This window comes from Triturus cristatus, chromosome 4_2 (genome assembly GCF_964204655.1).
Source record: "Triturus cristatus chromosome 4_2, aTriCri1.1, whole genome shotgun sequence".
Classification (NCBI taxonomy): Eukaryota; Metazoa; Chordata; class Amphibia; order Caudata; family Salamandridae; genus Triturus; species Triturus cristatus.
In genome coordinates, this window is record NC_140586.1 from 492,181,079 (window position 1) to 492,201,412 (window position 20,334).

Sequence of the window (20,334 nt, forward strand, 5' to 3'; positions counted from 1 at the left end):
GGGAGAAGCAAAATGTTAGATAAGCCGGTGAACTCTTGCATCAGTTCTCTGAGCCACCTGAAGCCTCAGTAGCATCATCAAAAATGTTCATGCAAACGTGGCCAACTTTACTAAACTTGCATAGTAGTTAAAGGCATTATCATACAATCTTCTAAAGGTTGATGATGATATTGCATGTTTCCTAATATTGACTACATTATGACAAACATTTAATTCTGATTTAGATTGTTTTTATAGAGATAGATCACCTCCAAGACAACAATGCAAACAATATAGAAGCTGATTTTGATGGAACCTTCTAAAATGGAAAACGCCCCATATCTTGGCAAGCAAATGTGTGCAATACCTCAGGCAATATCACCTGTACCTAAGAAGAATCTGACATTTTCGTTCGCTGGCAGAATATACCCATCATTTTTATTTCTGGTAGTTCAAAACAATAGCTATTGTTGGTAGTTTAAAGAAGAAACTGTAGAGCAAAATATGATGTTGATACAAAACAGTTAATTAACTAAATAAATAAATGGGTGGCTCAAATATGAATGAAAAATAACTAAACTGAAGATAGTGCAACATAAATGGCAGATGTCAACTCGCTAAATTTCAAAGAGATACATGGTAAATGTTGTATTGGAAGAAAAGAGAAAGAGTAACCACTGAATGTAAAATGCCATACCACAACAGGATACGCAGATACCAGGTAAAATTAGATTCCTGAGGATTCAGCCATACATATAGGAAAGGATGACTTAGCGAATGATAAATATGGAACTGAATGGATCAAATAATCCCAAAGAAGTAGTAAACAATTAAAGAACATCTCTACTGAAATTACTTTTGTATATCAGCAATTAAATGTATCCTGGTATGCATTATATATTCATTTTAAAGTATTATTATAAACAGAAACAAATGGTATTAAACAAACCTCAAGGGCTAATGTGATAGTCCTACACTATCATATAATCTCCTTGAAAACGAACATTTCAATGCAAGACATTTTGAGGGTTTATATGTCATAAATATTATAGTTTTCTATAGCTGTGAGATGATGTTTTTTGCCCGCTTCAATATACTTCAAATACAAAGATACTTTCTCCACATAATTATATGGCAATTAGTAACATTATCAGAGCAGTGAAATTACATTATGCATTTTTTATTTCAAAGCTTTTTATTGATTTTAAAAGGAAAAAATACAAACGGAAAAAGACCCTGAAGAAGCATTTAAGTAAAAACGTATCCATAAGTAAAACATAATTAGACAAATAAATACATAACTGAGTCATAAGGAAAAATGAATATAATGGGGAGGATAAGGGTTACATAGTCAATTGGGTCTTAAAGTCATATGAGGTGTGGGTGTTGATGGGGGGGATGGGGAAATACGATACATCTGTTACCTTAACATCATCATGTGTTGATTACCAATTGAATTTTATTAAGCTCTTGCTTACACCTCAATGACTTTGTATTATGTTAGGTCTTTTTTATGATAAAAGCATGGAGTTTGGGGACAAAGGCAATAGTTAAGGGTATTGGCATTAAAGGTGGAGGTCTATTTTCCCCGGTAGAGACTGGGAGATAAAGTTCAGACAGGAGATGTCTCCTTGAATTTCTTTGAGATATGTGGTCCATATATTGGTTAACTTGCTTTCACTAACCTGCTGGATTCTTTTACAAGCTATCCTCATTAGCAATCAGTTAGTGATTGGGCAAATCTGGAGATAGGTGATCATGGTTAGTCTGGTTTGTTGGAAGAAGGCTCTTATCCACGGTCCCTGTTATCACTTATTCAACTCCCTGTGTACATAAAACTTTCAATGTGTTTTCTGACTCTAACGAGTCCATGTTCAACTCTCAAGAATGAACTATAGGCATTCCAGAATTTCCCTCTCTGGCACTGAGGGATTTTCCTTCAAATTTATGAAGTTTTAATTTGGGATGAAAGAACTTTAGAGAGTTTTGCTTGTAAGTAGAGAGAGGCACTGAAGTAAAGGGGAAACATCGTTTACAACGCGGGGATTACATCGCGATGCCATTACATCGCGGTTTTTACAACGCAAGTCGTTATAACGACTTGCGCTAGATGGCGCTCTAGGACAAGGAATAGTATAATTTACTATCCAACACCTTCCCTACTGTACGTAGACTGGAGTTGGAATAGTAAATGATACTACTCCTCAGTCCTATTCCTTGTCCTAGAGCGCCATCTAGCGCAAGTCGTTGTAACGACTTGCGTTGTCAAAACCGCAATGTAGTGTACCGCGATGTAAATGTATGCGTTGTAACGTCATACATCCAAGTAAAGTGCTTAAGCACAGATACTAGCTGGTTAGAAATCATGAGGTATGAATCAATTCAAACAGATAACAATATTTTTGCAGTGTTTCTAAGAATTCCTGTCACTCATATAGTCTCAAATAAAGCAGGCCATAACATTCACAGTGTATCTCCGAATTGGACTGCCAAGGAGAATGTAGAATGTGAAATCTAGAGAAACAGTTTAATACTCACGAGACATATTTTAAACTATGTATTATATAGCATTTGATTGAAACTCCATTAGGATTTTGATAAGCTGGTTGTTTGTTGAAAAACATTAATTGTTTATCTTTGATATAAAGATTTTATGCTAACACAGCCTATTGTCTGAAATCATACTCTAGAGAACGTTGGATCTTCTTTGTTGCTGACTTTGTAGGTACATTTGAGTTTCTACATGGCATATTTTTCCAACATGACAGTATTTATTTTAATTTCAGAAACTCCTCCTTTCAGTAAAATTTGCCAAATACTTAACCTACATGCTGATTCTCGTGGACTTTATACCATCTTACAAGATGACTGTTACCAAACATTAACTCCTAGACATGACAGAGTAACTGATCTGCCAAATTATTGGGTTAGCAACCCTATTTATAGTCGGTGGGCCATCAAATTTCCATTGGCTCTGTCGACAGAAATCTAACGCCGATAGCCTGTCAGAGTACTGGCCATTGGAGTAAGAGCATCAGACTGCCCACCCTGTTTAGGGCTAACAGTCTGGTGTCTTTCTGTTCTGTCCATCACTGCCATGCACTGCTTAATTTGTAAAAGAACAAGTGCCAGGACCAAAGAGTTGCTCATCCGGTGCTATTGTATTTTGGCATGCAGAATACCAAATGTTGCGTAGTCTTGAATCCACTTCATGTGTGAACCATCACCACCACCAACACACACTCCCTGCCTTTTATCATGCTCTTATAGTGTCTTGTTTTTATATTTGGTCACATTTTCTATGTTTCTTTTCCCACTGCTTTCCCCCTTCTGTGTTTTTCACTCCCTTGCTCTAGGTCAAAGTCTTTTGAGGAAAAATCAATGTTGCTCAGAAATGAGGACCAGCAACCGCCAGTTCAAATTAAGAACTGTACCACAAAAAACCTAGTAGTGATGAACAGAAAAATGTAAATAATAGACCCCCGCCTCCATAGCCAGAGACATAACTCATTAGGTGTGGTGGTTCAATCAACAGCAGGTGTCCACCAAGCCTTTGGTACCTTCAGAGGAACTGGCACAATAGTGGTTCCTCTGAAGGTACAAAGACTGCTGAGCCTGTGATGATCTATAAATGTGGAGGGAAGTAGTCCATTAGGGTAGTGGAGGTAAAATCCTCTGCCACCCAATCAAGAGAGGGCTTCCCAGAAAATTGCAAATATCATGCCATATGCTTGTTAAAGTTTTAACTGCATGCTACAAATCTTTAAGAAATTGCCAATATGGCCTCATTACGAGTGGCCTATTTAAACCCCTATTATTCCCCCACCCAGGAATTAGTATTACTGGGCGGGATGGGTCCCAGAAATTCCAGGGGTTGAGAAATAATGCACATTACATGATCCTGGGTCATAACAGTCTTTCCTTGACAATTTTCACATATTTTTGCGCATAGTAGAACATTGAGATTTCAGAAGCTTTCTCAGTGTAAAAAAAACACATAATTCCTATTGGCCTGGTAACCAACTGGGATTTAGTGACCACTTGTAATGCAGAAAAAGAGATATCTAGTTTTAAAAACACATTAATTATTTCATTCATATTATTCTACTCGCTATAATTATATTTCATAAATTTAAATAAAATGGGTTTATTTTTAAGAATACTATTACATATATTCTAATATTTGAATAAATAATGTCATACTTCTGTACCGCTACTCACCCTACAAACCAATAGCTTTGCTGTGGAATGATGTTACTTAATTAGGAAGTTAGTTTCATTCACCTTCATCCACATGCACATGATTCTCTTCTGCTTTTTCCCCTGCAGGAGCTGGATTATTTCTTTTAATGGGAATTGTGCCCACCACCCCATATTTTTCAACAAAAATTGGTATTTACACTTTTTTCACAGTGGGCATGGTTTACCATATGGAGTATCTTGATGCCAAAGTACTAGAATATATTTCTTATTTGTAAGCAATGTTATTATTGTTCTGCTTGTCCAAAGTGTCTGGTAAAATCATTTCAAATTAGCAGTTGGCACTGCACTGAAACATACTGGAATTAAAGTTGTGGGCACTCACGTTTTTCCCTAACAGAAAAAAAACATACATGCACAGGTAAGCATAGTAAAAATCTTTATAAACCCAAAAATTGCTTACCTCGAGGACCAAAGACGGAGATCAACTTGTCATTCATCATGAAGTTCGGAGTAAAATGTATATACTTTCCCTTTTCTCCACATCCTCTGTATTGCAGGGTATAAGGGTCATCTCCGTATTTCAAAAAAGGCTCAGCAACAATCACATCCAGCTGTCAAAACAGGAAATAAATTGGCTTTGGAATCAGAGAGTGAATAGTTTACATAACTTAAAGTGGGTCTCAATGCAACTACCTCATTAATATTTATGTGGTATGATGCATTGCTACTACTCACTATGATTGAAAACCATCACAGGGATGGGTGCTGTTGGTGTCTGTGATTGCCTTTCAATAAAGTAAACTTTTTTTTTATTCTGTCCATTTTTCTTAGAGAAAATTGGCTTCAACTAAAAAGAAAAGTTTATTATTTTTTTGTTGAGAGTTGCCAGTGGTCTTATGTACCACTGCCTAATCCCAGACAAACATTTTTTTTTTATTTACCGAGATGAGGAGATCCTAAAGAGTTCACTTCCCTTTTGTGAATGTTTTACCATCCCAGCTTGGGAGAGTGGCAAACATTGATACAAATGATACCAGTGGCCCTTTCAGATACCGAATTGGTATGCACTAGCAAACCCATTATCGGAGACGGAAAATCTTTTCTATCTAATACAATGTGATTATTCCCTAACTAAAAGCATTTTGACTGTTCCAAATTCTGATTCAGAGCATTTGCAGCAGTTAACATGCTTTCTTCATCTGGCCCATAAAATTGAAAACATCTTGTTAAGGGATGAGGTCCCTAACCCTTTTCACAATCCTTGGCTCTTTTGTTTTCTTATGTATGTTAAAACAGAAGTGTCTCCAGCTAGGAAGATTCAACTTATTTTCAAGCTCTCATGTACACATTTTCAGAGTAGGAGATGAGAAGGTGAAAAGAGAGATTATTTTGATATTGTCTATCATATATACTGCATGCATGAGTAAAAATGCAGGGAAATCTTTGACTGGATATAGGACAATAGAAAGCAGGAAACTCAATGGACCGTGACGACCTATATTTGAGAGTTCGGTATTCACAAAGGACATTTAGGAGTACTAAAGTTAGGATTCCTAACTTTAGTACTCCTAAATGCATTTTGTGAATACCGAAAGTCGTAAAGTTAGGATTTTGTCCCAGTTAAACTTTAGTTTTGGTCTTTTTAAAACCAAAACTTAAGTTTAACTGAGACAAAATCTTAACTTTACGACTTTAGGTATTCACAAAGGGCATTTAGTAGTACAACTTTAGTACTCCTAAATGCATTTTGTGAATACCAAAAGTCGTAAAGTTAAGATTTTGTTTCAGATTACTTTTGTGAATAGGACCCATATACTATTTGCTGACTGAACCAAAACTGGCTAGAGTACATACCCTTGGCTGTGGAGGTTAACAGCTCTGACTGAGAGGGAAGTAGCCAGCTTGTGAGACACATAAGTGCAAAAGGGTTTTAACTGGTGACCATGTAGCAGGGATTAGCTGTTTGTTAGAGAACAGCAACAATTGGCAAAACAAAGAGCAGCCTCAGCGGTACTTCTTTTGACTTGAAAATGCCAAGGAGGGCTTCTCTTATTCATTCCCAGAGACCACCACCCCCCCAGACAGCTTTGCTCTAGTCCCAGTAGAAGAGACAACCAGTTTGGACCCAGTTAGGTTGAAGGGAACCTCAGCTAAATAGGGAAATGGTCAACGGGTTGAATATAGGCCTGCCTGATGGCAGAAGGGCCTGCTATATTAAGACCAGGGTTCCTGTGTAATTTTGCTCTAAGGCAAAGAGGAAGTGCAGCAAAAGGAGATGGGGGGGCTGAGAGAAAATAGTGAGGATTGAGTGGCAGAATATCTCCAATTGTCTCCTAGTGCATGTTATAAATCTGGCACATCAGCCACCACTTTCTGAGAACATTTTCAGAACCTGGAAAGACTCCACTTGAAGAAGAAGGCCTTGTTGAAAGATATCTGCTGACTTGTGACTCCTGCTGGAAGGACATGACTCGCTCGAGGACTGCTGATTCCTGTTGGCACTCAGGGAATGGTGCTGCTCTCTATGGGTCGGATGGTTGGCCTCCTATTTTCCTGCTCCAAAGACACAAAAAGCAGAAGGGCTCCTGATTTCAAGAGGGCCCATCTGACCATCCAGGATTGGACCCTGTGAAGACCTTATTGGAGAAAGTCCTGGTGCCTAGAAGTCTGTACTAAGGAGATGATTTGGTTCAGAGACAACTGTTGTGGTCTTATCCAATAAGAGATGCTTAGGAAGATTATATCACAATCCCAAAACAGGGTTCTCTGTAAAACTCGATACAGATTAAGTGAGCCTCTTTACTCTCACACTAATCAGGAATATAGGGGCATATCAACAACAACCGGCGATAATTATCGCTAAGCGCACTTAGCGCTAGGATAATTATCGCCGGCTAGCGTTGATTTTTATCGCTGAGATAGCGTGCTATTAGCAACACTTATCTCAATAGCGATAAAAATCTTCACGCTAAGTGGCTAACGTGAGATTATCGCTGGAAACCCAGCGATAATCTCACGTTAGCTTGTTGATAGGTTCAGACAAACTTAGCCATGATATCCTCCTTCCATAGGATATCATGGCTAAGTCAGAAAAATACCAGACGTAAATAAGCAGCGTTAACCACGGTTAGCGCTGCTTTTTTTGTCTCTAACAGGGTTAGCGATATTCTTGATAATAGGAGAAATGTCGCTTAGCGACATTTCTCCTATTATTTTACTCTGGAACACCCCCTTTGCATCTCATTAGAGATGCAAGGGGAAGCGTAGAGTAAATGGGTGCTAACATGCAAATTTGCATGTTAGCACCCTGTTGTTGATAGGGTGCTAGTTTTATCTCTGCTTTTTTGGCTTTTAAAGCCAAAAAAGCAGAGATAAAGCCATTGTTGATATGCCCCATTGTGAGAAGGGATGTGTAAAAATAGTGAGTTATAGAAACATGAGTGTAATTACTCTAAAGACCAAAAGAGTATTGAGTATGGTGGATTACATACAGTACGTCTTTGAGGTCATAAGTGAATCCCAATTTTGGTGAAGGAAACAAGCCTGTTACCACTGTGTTCTTACAAAAGATAGGCAGCATATTAGTAGAAATGGGGGTTTGTAACATTCCTGGGTCTGATACTATGCTAAGCAATAAGACACCTTAGAGAAGGTGAGGAATCCATATGGTTGAAAAATAGGATTTGGATAGTAACTTTAGTAAGACTGAATAAAAGGAAGTATGATAGTGGGAGTCTGTGCAAACATATAAGGGTTTAGTACTTTCAAGAGAAAATTAATAATTGTTTAAAATAATTTGGTTTCTGTGTTAATAAATTGATAATGCTTGACAGTAAGAAACGAAAGGTTGCATATATTTTTGTGTATAAATATTGTTTTTGTGTTATGGTTTTCAGAATGTCATACTTATTGTATTTGATAACTTATATGTTAAACAATTACCGAAGGATGAAAATAATTCTGAATATCTTGAAGAAGGTGGACAATTTCAGTTCTTTCCACGGAAATGTGTTGATGATTATACTTTCACAACCTTCCCGCAGTGAACTATTATACATCACAATTCAGTTCATAAGTTTACATAGTAGTTGATGTGACATGACTAATTAATTTGTCTGTGATTCATGTTCATTATGTATTGTGATGTTTAGAAGTATAGAAGTATGTATATGTGTTTCTAGAAATATTAAATGTTTTTTATTAAGAGGGAATAAATGTGTATATATATCTATATATTATACCAATCCTGATTCCAGGTATGCAAAAGCAGGCGCTGACACCGTGGGACAATTTGTCAAAGAGAAATGTTTATTCTATAGGGTCGCCCAGACGCGTTTCGACAGATGAGACCGCCTTGTTCACTACATCTGGTCTCTATTCAGTGTTACTTTTATTTACATGTACGTGGCACAAAGTACATCGGTTGTCACAGCAACCGTTTCTCCTTAGAAAGGAAATAGAAGAAATACCATATACAATTTGTCAGTGCGTTTATGAGAAAAAAAACGCACCTACCAACTAAATGTAAAAAATTAAACATAATAAAGAGGCATACTTTAGACTGTTGTTAAATACACAACATAAATGCAAATTATGTGTTGATACAAAGATAGGTGTGAGTATATTAGAGATGAATGGGGCCACACGCGAATTACAATACAAGTGTATGAATGTACAAATCAACGCAAAAATAGCAATATAATACTACTCTAATGCGTTTAATGAATTGCATTTTTAAATTGCATTTTTTAAGAAAACATGGAAAGATTGCTTTTACCATGGATTCCACTATTGTTCAGAATGCATATAACATAAATGGTGCTTATACACAGTATTCCTAGTACAGCCCAAGTGGGCAGGTTAGATATGACATTTGTGATTCATATCGTGTGGCCTATGTTAGTTTAGTGTATACTCATATCCAGTATGATTAAAAAAAAATAATTTGTAACCGTTGATCAATAAAGATATATGTAAAAATATATGTAAAAAATGCATATATTCCAAAGTGAAAAATAAAATAAGATAAGATGTGTGCCAAACGAAAATGAATATATTATTTTAATGAAAAAAGAGAGAGATCCACATGCTGCGGATAGGATTAAAAAGCGGGATCAGCAAAATGCATTTCACTAATGTTAAGAGGCTTGTGTTATTTGATTTAAACATGTACATTTAAGGCCTCATCAGCATTCATCCCATTAGGGATTTTGCAATCCAATAGTATAATATACCTGGATTCTAGTCTCCTCAGGCACAATTGTCTATTTCCTCCCCTTATATTTTTGGCAATACTTGTCGATCACAAAATAGGAAAGTTCCTCTGCCTTGCCCCCATGGTGTGAGTTTATATGTCTCGCTACGGGATACGCTGGGTCATCATTCGTGATGGCTCTTAGATGCTGTAGTATCAGGACATGTACGGGATGTATCGTACTACCCACATACATCTTGTTGCAGGTGCAGCGAAGGACATATACAGTGAAATCCGTCTTGCATGAATAACATCCCCGGATTTCAAAAGGGGTTTTTCTAAGGGGAAGATGAATGGTTCTAGTGTTTACACCGTATTTGCAGGCCTTACACTTTGAGCACTTCTGAAAACCTCTCTGAGGTTTAAGCCAATTTCCTCCTTTGTTGTGTACTGGTGCGTTGCAGACTAGTTCTTGGCGCATACTTTTCGCTCTCCTGAAAGTGAGTTGTGGAAACTTAGTACACGTTGGTCCAATCATAGGATCACTGCGTACTAAGGGCCAGTGTCTGTGTAGTATCTTCCTTAGATTAGTGTGGTAAGAGTTATATCCAGTGATCAGTCTAGGAGTATTGTCTATCACTTTCGGTGTGTGTTGCTTTCTTACTTTAAAAATCAAATCCTCTCTTTTGATTTTGTCAGATTTCTGTTTTGCCATTGTCAGTGTCATAGTCTTGTATCCCCTGTTCTTTAGTCTTGTGAAAAGACTGTCAGTGGAATTTTTGAGACTGTCTTGGGTGCTACAGTTACGTTTCATCCTCAAACATTCCGCATATGGAATGCTTTCTATAAGATTGAATGGATGAAAACTGTTGGCGTGGAGGATAGCATTCCCAGATGTAGGTTTTCTGAAAGTTCTAGATTGTACTCTATCGTTCTCCATGTATAATTCTAGATCTAAGAAAACGATAGACTCCTTGCTGGTAACACATGTGAAACTTAGGTTGAGAGAGTTGTTATTAATCTCTGTTGCAAAATCTATTGCACTTTGTTCAGTGCCTCGCCATTAGATAAAAATGTCATCTATATATCTAGTATATAAGATGACATTGTCAGACATATTGGTGTCATGTGTCTTCATGAGTACTTGCTCCTCCCACCAGCCCATATGCAAATTAGCATAGCTGGGGCGAAGCAAGTACCCATGGCAGTTCCTTGCATCTGTTTGTAGAACAACCTATCAAAAATGAAGATGTTATTTTCCAGGCACCATCTGTAGTAGCATGAGTGTATGATGATGTAGCCCTATGTGTCTAGTGCCTAAGTAGTGACTAAGTGCATTCAGGCCATCTCTATGTCTGATACTGGTGTACAAACTCTGGACATCTAATGTCATGAAAACATAATCATTGTGCCAAGAACAATCATAGATTTTTGCTAAAAAGTCTCCAGTGTCTCTGATATAAGCTGGAAGTCTTTGAACAAAAGGTTGTAGAAAAAAGTCAATAAATCTACTTGTATTCTCAAACAGGCTCCCAATTGCAGATATGATTGGTCTCCCAGGGGGACACAATGCGTTTTTGTGTATCTTAGGGAGTAGGTATAGTTGTGGCGTTATTGGGTAGTCATTTTTCAAAAATTCGAACTCATGCTTTGAGATAAGTCCAGCCCCTCTCCAATCATATAGGGCTTTTTGGAATTTTTCTTTCACACTTATGATATTTGTAGCGCTAATACGGTTATAGCAGTCTCTGTCTTGCAACTGAGCCATTGCCTCCTTGTTATACATTTCTAGAGGGCAGAGAACTACATTTCCCCCTTTGTCGGACCAGCGTACCACAATATCAGTTCGATCTTTGATTTTTCGCATGACATTTGAATATTCAATTCTGAGGTTGTGTTTAGTTTTGATGAAATCATTGCTACTCTTTATGGCCAAATCTTTGAGATCTTTAATTACCCTTTCTGAGAAAATATCGATACCATCCTTGGGCATGAGTGGGCTGAAAACAGATTTAGGTTTAAAAGACGTTTGAGTTGTTTCCAAAATGTTCAAATCAGATCTGATTGCTGCTTCCATTGTAGTGATTTGACATGCTTCTTGTTCACAGTCCAATTCTGTCATGTCTCTTAGTAAGGTCATATCAGAAACACTCAAACTGCCCAATGCTGCTGGGGCCGTTGCCTCCTTATTGCCTTTGTTATTGATATTAAGGCTGTTGAAGAAATATTTACGTAATTTTAACCTGCGGGTAAACTGGTATAAGTCCACCCTGGTTTGCGTGTAGTCAAAGTTTGTATCCGTGCAGAAAGACAAACATAGAGAGAGGATTCTTTCTTCTTCTTTTGTCAAAGCCATGTTAGTGAGATTTATAACTGTATTTCCAGTTTCTGTTGTCATATTTATCTGCGTCTGTTCCTTCTGTATGTCGATTTCCCCGTTTTTTGTGTTGTGTTTGCCCCATCTCCTGTCTTTCCTTCTTCTCCTGTTTGATTTTGTGCTCTGTTTTGTGTTTGATCTTGGCGCATGGGTCGTGGTCGCAAACTCATCATGCGTTCCATGCGTAAAAAACCAAACTCTTGGACGGGTGTCGGGGCCTTTCGGGTCTGATTTACATTACCTGTGGCCTCTGGGTCAGATTCAATCTCAGAGCTCAATTCAGATTCACTCGGTATGACTGGTCTTGTCAGACTAGTGCCGGTTGCTGACAATTGCTGTTGACGGATATTTTCAAATTTTTTAGAAAATGTATCGATCCTGCCTTGAAGGTAATCGTTTCTATCATGTTGCAACTTTGTGGCTTTTCTTTCCTTGATAATCTGTTGATATTTCATCACTCTGGACTTGATATCCTCTAGGCTTTTTTTCACCTCATCCTGATTGTCTAATTTCTTTAGTTCATTATGGATTTCTTCAATCCTGGCCAATATTTTTTCTCTGTCATTTGTAGAAAATTTGATCAGTATCTGTAGCATGTTTCTAGAGGATTGCGCATTATTATCTGCCCATTCCTGCAACATTGCGGGGTTCGGATTCTCGTATGTTGGTGCCACGAGAATCCTCAGCCCCCTAGGGATGCGGCCCACGTCAAGATATCATCTCAATGATGTACATTCCCACCATTTAGATACTTTGTGCTTCCGCAGTTTTTCTAGCTCATTTGTAAGTTTCTTCAGTTCGCTGCCTGCCGGTGCCATTGGTAATTCATTTCTATTGGACTGAACAGATGCGCTGTTGTCAATATTGCTGAAAATGTCTATTGCTGCTGCTTCCCGTTCCTTTACCCATTCCTCGGCCATCCTGTGAAAAATCGTTTTTTTCTTTGACACCCACTGCCCGTAATCAACAATTACGGGACTACCTCTCCCATCAGCCACCTGGGGGGACTTAGAAAGAACGCTCACGGACCAACAACAGAGGAGCTTACCTGAGACTCGGATTGCCCTCCGGCGTTCTCGAGAAACAGGGTACTCACTGTTATGTGGTTCGTTCCGCGCTCTGGTCCCGGGATGTCGGCTGCGGGGGGCTCTTCGTTTTCCTTGATACCAAAGACAGATCCAGTCGGATTCCGGCAGCGAGGAGCACCAGCTCGAGGAGGGTCAGCGTTAGAGATTCCGGAAAAGTCTTGTATATTATACCAATCCTGATTCCAGGTATGCAAAAGCAGGCGCTGACACCGTGGGACAATTTGTCAAAAAGAAATGTTTATTCCATAGGGTCGCACAGACACGTTTCGACGGATGAGACCGCCTTGTTCACTACATCTGGTCTCTATTCAGTGTTACTTTTATTTACATGTACGTGGCACAAAGTACATCGGTTGTCACAGCAACTGTTTCTCCTTAGAAAGGAAATAGAAGAAATACCATATACAACTTGTCAGTGCGTATATGAGAAAAAAAGCTCACCTACCAACTAAGTGTAAAAAATTAAACATACTAAAGAGGAATACTTTAGACTGTTGATAAATACACAACATAAATGCAAATTATGTGTTGATACATAGATAGGTGTGAGTATATTAGAGATGAATGGGGCCACACGCGAATTACAATACAAGTGTATGAATGTACAAATCAACGCAAAAATAGCAATATAATACTACTCTAATGCGTTTTTTGAATTGCATTTTTAAATTGCGTTTTTTAAGAAAATATGGAAAGATTGCTTTTACCATGAATTCCACTATTGTTCAGAATGCATATAACATAAATGGTGCTTATACACAGTATTCCTAGTACAGGAATACATATATATGTTATATATATATTATCTACTGGCGGTCGCCAGTAGATAGTTATAGTTAGGACCGTGTTTCCATAGGAAATCCGCAACATTCTATTTGGAATAACTTTGGCGCCGGTTGACGAATCCTCGCGAAATTTTCAAAATAGGTGGGGCGCTCTGCTCCGCTCCTACCCTGAAAGTCTCGGGGGGGATTCGTCAAGCAGGGGCTGAGAAAAAAGGGGGGTCCCAAAACCCGTTTTCCCCATGAAATTTCCATAGGGGCATTTAGTCCAAGGTACAGCCCGAACGGCTGAACAGAATTACTTGAAATTTGGCAGAGAGGTAGTCCTCAGGTCAGGGATGTGCCTTTTGCAGGTCTGGTGTCAATCTGTTCAGTAGTTCCTGAGAGAATAAAAAGTAAAATCATATATATATGTGGGCGGAGCCTAACCACACATCTCATCCTGAGATCTGATTGGCTGTCAGCAATTCATCCAAGAAGTGTTGGCAGCCATCTTGGGACCAATATACATGATAGCACCTCATTAAAAAGCATTGCAGTTAATAGAAGGTTTTAAGACTTTAGTTACATTATAAATCATTTGTTGATGGTACCATACTCATTTTAGGAATTGTGGTATTGTAGGAAGGTGGATATCTGACTATGGTTACCCCCAACTATTTGCCTAGTGTCTAGCTGGTTTTTCGACTTAGTTGGCCTGAGATCCTGCCATTCAGGGTCTCAGGCTGTCTGCTCTCTCTTTAAAATGGACTCCATGTACCCTAGGTACATAACCAATTGGTAAGGATCACCTTATTGGACCCTGTACAGTGTACCCTAGGTACCCAGGGCATAGGTGTACCCTAGGCCTCCCAGGGGCTGCGGCATGTATTATGCCACCCCTGGTCTGGCCTTCCATTTTGACACAACTGGCTGATCACTCAGCTGGGGCAAGGTCGTGTAATCACCCCTTGCTTAGATATAGTATGCCTATATCTACCCTTATATATAGACACATGTGTACCTATCAGTCACTCCTATGGCAGGCCTTAACAATCCTGGAGGCAGAGTGCTTGGTAACATGTGAGATGGTGCTCTAGCATGAGCTGAGCCTGTCTGCAGCTTTCGGAACCATGTCCTTATAGCTGTTATATGATATAGCCTACCATATACTCTTAAAGTGCCTTATAATCTTAAACGGTTATGGTAACTATGGTTGGGCTGTATCAAAACATGTCGTGTAAGGTGTCTAACACTGAGGAATAATACCCCCCGACCATTTCAGGTGATGAGGATATTATTCCTCACTTCTAGAGGGAGAGACATGTTAAAATCCTACTTTGCTGTGTAACCTCTGACCAAAGCCTCAGCATCACAAAATGGATGCTGCTGCCACGACACAAGTCTGACCTCCTGCAGCTGGGAGTGATCCCAGCCAGGGAGGCCTGGACAATAGGTTTCCTGCTTGGGGAGGTGCTAGCACCTCCCCAGACAGCCTTTAGTGTATTGGGGCAGGGTGGGCTGAAAGGAATGAGACATGCCTGGGGCACACAAGGTGTTCCTTGCATAGTCCAGTTCAAACCGGCGCTGGGGCACTCCAGCCCCAGCTCTGGCGCGAAACTGGACAAAGGGAAGTGGGTGTAACCACCCCCTCCCAGGTCCCACCCATAAGGCGTGACCTAGCAGGTATCCCAGCCCCCCAGATTAGTATAAGAGTGGGAGTTGGGCCTCAAGACTTTAGATTATCCTGAACCTGCAAAACTGAACAGAAACTCTGGACCTTCGACATTCGACGAAAGAAGAAGACTGAAGAATCTCCCTTGTAGCCAAGGAGTGGCTACCCTGTGCAAACAGGCACCATCAAGAGACTACCCTTTGCTTTGCGACCGTTCTACGAGGAACCGACTGCAGAGCCCGACCAGAGCCTTGACTTCCAGACTTCTCCGACCCTCATCCACATCTGCAGCAGAGCTGAGATCCGTGGAGGCGACGAGCGACGTGGGACCGGCTACCTGGGAAAAGTGGCTAGTAACTTACAGCGCAGCTTCTGAGGTACCCTCGAAGTTGTGCACCGGGGATTGAGAAGCCCCAACCCCAAGCACCATCTGCACCGAAGATCAGCCCCCCACACTCCACGAGTCCTGCGTGGGGCCCTTCAGCATTTTCCTGCTTGCCGCGTCTGTCCGGTTGCTTGCCCGCTGGCTAGTGGCCTCTGTGACGAAGCACCCTGAAATCTTCTGCGCTGGTTTGGCTCCTCCAGACTGGCTCCCTCTTCTCTGCAAAGAAGAAGCACCCCAGACCTTCCTGGTCTGCACCAGAAGCAAGTCCTTCGTTCTTCATGGGTTCCGCTTGCCAAGGCTTGGTGAGTCCTAGTCCAACTTCGACGCCGCCGACAGCAAGAGCCTTCGTGGGACAGCTCGCCTCCTGGTCCTGGTCATCCTCGACGCTTCCTGGTCCTCCTGGCTGCAGCGACAAGCTTCACCTTCACCTGCAATCTTCACGACATCGCCTGGTTCCTTCCTGGTTCCACGTGGTCACTGGCTAGTGACCTTGACTCTGTCCCTTCTGCTTGCAGGTTTCTTCTGTTGTTGATCCCAGCCTTGGGATCCACCGGACACTCTTCACTGACTGCCTGTCAGCATCTTTCTTCAGGCATCCATAGGAGTCGACGACGAAAACGACGCATCTTCACCCCTATGCACCCGCAGCCTGTGGGCTAGGTAACTTGGGTACTCCGGTGCTCATCAGGATAGTGACTATCCTAGTGTCTAGTTTTCAAGTCTCAACCTCCTAGCTACTCCGGAAGTGTCCTAAATCTACCGTTTTCTAAACTGTACTATTGCTATTGACTTTTACGCATTACGCGTGAGTGTTTCCACTCTGCACACGAATCCCGTGGGCCTCCCACTTCCTAACTAACGCTAGTGTAGTGTAGCCCCAGCGATTCCCTAGGCCTAGGCCTATTCTATTTTCGTGACAGTGGTTCTTATACCACTTACTTAGTATATGGTTTGCGTGGCCCCTAGGGCCTAACTGTATTACTTACCTGTGTGACTTAATGTATGCATAAATAAGACTGTGTTGTACTTACCTCTAAACTCATAAAGAGTGCTGAGGGTTTGCTTAGAATAAATACACTTTATTTTATATATATATCTGTTGTGGTGTCCTTTCATTTGGTATTCAAGGGATTATATATGGTATCACAGCTGGCTTCACATGCCATTCAGAGTTTAGCCTAAGACTGCTCTTGTCCATGCTACCACTAGGATAGCTGGTCTATAAGGTTGACTTTACAACCAATCACCATAAGGGTATTTGGACTGATATAAGGTGTACACTATAACTAGTGACATCATACATCAGGCCAACTTCTCACATTGGTGGCAGCGGTGGGATCTGAGCTTGCTGTTGTAATACCATTGTAATCTTGAGATACTAAATTGAAAGATCACACAGATATTGTCTAGGTACATATAACATAGATTATAATACTTAAGTCCTACTGGACTTTGTAGTTGTAGGTTGAAGGGAGTAACACACCCTGACTACAACTACTAGAGAGGTTTAGTAGAAACAACTAGTGTAGGTAGGTGCACACACCACACCCTCACTAGATCATGCCTCTGGGAGGAGATCAAGTAGATGCTCTCTCAGGAGGGGCAGGTCTGCAGAAGACCCCCTCTAGGTATGATACCTTAACATTCCAGGAGATGAGACATTTGTGTACCTCCAGAGGAATAAAACAGGGTTCCAACCCTACCCTTAGACAGCTAGTGGAGCTTCTGGAGGCCTATGATGCTGAAAGAGCTGCCAGGGATGGTGCCATAGCTGTAGATAAGGGTCTACCCACCACAGATGAGTCAGATGGGACTTCAGAGGAAGAGGTAGACAGCCAGGGCCAAGTAGGAAGACTTAGCCAGGCTAACCTAAGCCTACATGGGAGTGTGCATGGGGTCCCCCCATACAGACCCACAAGTAGGCTTTCACAGAGAAGCAGGAGGGACAGATCCCCTTCAAGGGAATCCATCCACTCCCATGTCTCTAGCATCTCTAATGCTTCCTCTCACAGGGGAATGACTTCACCTGAGAGAAAGGAGCATGAAGCCAGAATGAGGGAAGCTAATCTGAGGATTCAGAGGGAAGAACTTGCCCTTGCCAAGGAGAAGCTTGCTCTGGCTAGAGAGCAAAAATTGTGTGGGTCAGAACCCACTGGTGGCAGCAACATTCCTAGAGGTAGGGATAGGTCTTATGACCATAGAAACCTAAGCAAGATAGTCCCCCCATATCAGAATGGGGATGACATCCACAAGTGGATGACTGCTTTGGAGAGGGCCTGCAAAGTACAGCAGGTACCCCAAAGTCAGTGGGCAGCTATCTTGTGGCTCTCCTTTTCTGACAAAGGTAGAGACAAGCTCCTCACAGTCAGTGATGAGGATGCAAACAATTACAAAGTCCTGAAGAGTGCTTTGATAGATGGGTTTGGCTTAACCACTGAGCAATATAGGTTGTTGTTCAGAGACACCCAGAAGACACAGACACAGGACTGGTCTGATTTTGTGGATTGTGCCACTAAGGCTTTGGAAGGTTGGTTAAATGGCAGCAAGGTGCAGGACTATACAGGATTGTACAACTTGATTATGAGGGAGCAGATCCTTAGTAATTGTCAGAACCAGCTTCTCCATCAACACCTGGTAGACTCAGATTTGACCTCTCCCCAAGAATTGGGAAAGAGGGCAGATAAATGGGTCAGGACCAGGATTAGGCCTAAAAATCAGGGTGGTGACCAAAAGAAAGATACCACCACGCCTCAAGAGAAGGGTGGGGATAAAGCAAAAGAGAAATCTTCCTCAGGGCCCCAAAACTCCACACAGGGTGGTGGGTCCCAAGCTCCCTCCTCTACCACAGTTAAAAAGCCTTACTGCCATGTGTGTAAAACTCCTGGGCATTGGAAAACTGACAGCAGTTGTCCACAGGCTAAAAACAAAACTGTTCCTCCAACTACTCCTGTCACACCACCTATTACTGTCAGCAGTAATCCCCCAGGTGGTGGGAGTGCCCCCAAAAATTTGGTTGGGTTTTCTTGGGGAACACAGGGGGATCCTGGCTTAGCCAATTCCCCTACAGCAGCTACTCTTGTCTGTGATGGTGGCATGGGGTTTGCCAACTTCACTGCCTGTCCCAACACTTTGGGTAGGTACAGACAGGAACCCTACATCAATGGTAGAAAAGCTGAGGCCTACAGAGACACTGGAGCTAGCATCACTATGGTGGCCCATAGGCTAGTTCCCTCTGAGCAGCTTTTGCCTGGTTTCTCATACTAGGTGACTAACATTGATGGCAAACAGAACAGTCATCCCATGGCAGAGGTATGTCTCAGCTGGGGAGGTGTCACTGGCCCTAAAAGGGTGGCAGTGTCTCCAACCTTGCCTGTGGACTGCTTACTGGGGAATGACTTAGAACTCTCAGCTTGGGCTGGAGTTGAACAAGACACCCATTCCAAAATGGTAGGCCTTTCCCAAAAGGGTAGTGGGGTTGTGCCAGTCACAACCCCTGTCCAAGCAGATTTCCTCCCTGAAAAGGTTGGAAGGGCGGTGGTAGCCACAGCCCAGGCACAGACAGACTTCCCTGTAGAAATTGGCAGAGCTGGGACAGTCACAGCTCAAACACAAACTGAGTGCCTTCCTGAAAAGGTTGGCAAGGCTGTAATGGTCTCAGCCCATACTCAGACTGACTTAGGTGTAGTGAAGCCTGAAACTATGGATCACTCCACACAAACAGAGAGCAGTGGGGAGGAAGAAAAGTCTCCCTCTCCCCAGACATTAGGAAAAGGTCAGCCTCCTCAGGGATCTGACCTCACCCCTTGTGAAGGAACTGCCCCAGAGGTAGCCAGGCCTGGCCTGGCAGAGCCTCTGATGTCAGTGGCCCCTTCCAAGGTGGGACCCAGTCTGGTGCAGGTAGCCTGCCTCTCTCTACCCTGCCTCAGTCAGCCCAGGGCTGCAGAGGTCAGGGAGGCCAGTGGACCCCAAGAGGGCCCCTGTCCACAAGAACCCCCCAATCAAAAGAATGAGGATTGCCTGGCTAGTAGCCCTAGCCAGGTGATGGGTAAAATCATTCCTGAGGGATCCCCTTTACAGGTAGTTAGGGACCTCCCCCAGAGGGATTCTGCTGGGCACAGGCAAACATGGGACCTTAGGGCCCCAAACCTGACCTGTCCCTCCAGTAAGCCCACAAGAGGGACCCAGCCTCCAGCTTTAGGTAGCCAGAGGCTGACCCTGAGAGCACAGTGCAACTCAGTTAGAGAAAGAAAGGCATCCATGGTGGAGGATGATTGGAGGAAGCTGAGGCCTCACTTTGAGGACACTCACTTCAGTACTCCATCTCAACACCAGCCTTTTACTTTGCAAAGACACACCAAAGGTAGAGATTCCCTATGGTGGAGACCCTATGATATCTTTAGGATGAGGGATTGCTTAGTGGACCATGAGACAGGGGGTAACCATGCCAGTGCTGGTTCTTCCTTATATGGCCACTCAGGCAATAGAGGCTTACCTTGTCAAGGCCAGCCTTATCTCCTTTCGTTTGGGGGGGGTTGTGTAGGAAGGTGGATATCTGACTATGGTTACCCCCAACTTTTTGCCTAGTGTCTAGCTGGTTTTTTGACTTAGTTGGCCTGAGATCCTGCCATTCAGGGTCTCAGGCTGTCTGCTCTCTCTTTAAAATGGACTCCAT

The 20,334-nt window shown here is 41.9% G+C and overlaps 1 protein-coding gene across 2 annotated transcripts in view; it reads right to left on the reverse strand.

Annotated features, from left to right (window-relative positions):
* The window catches only part of LOC146834593 (calcium-activated chloride channel regulator 1-like), a 332,515-nt gene that overhangs the window by 275,829 nt on the left and 36,352 nt on the right, over window positions 1-20,334 (reverse strand). For both annotated transcript variants that reach the window (XM_085602046.1, XM_085602047.1), the window contains exon 3: window positions 4,643-4,793. In XM_085602046.1, coding sequence (XP_085458172.1) covers window positions 4,643-4,793 — 151 coding nt within the window. The remainder of the gene's footprint in view (window positions 1-4,642; window positions 4,794-20,334) is intronic.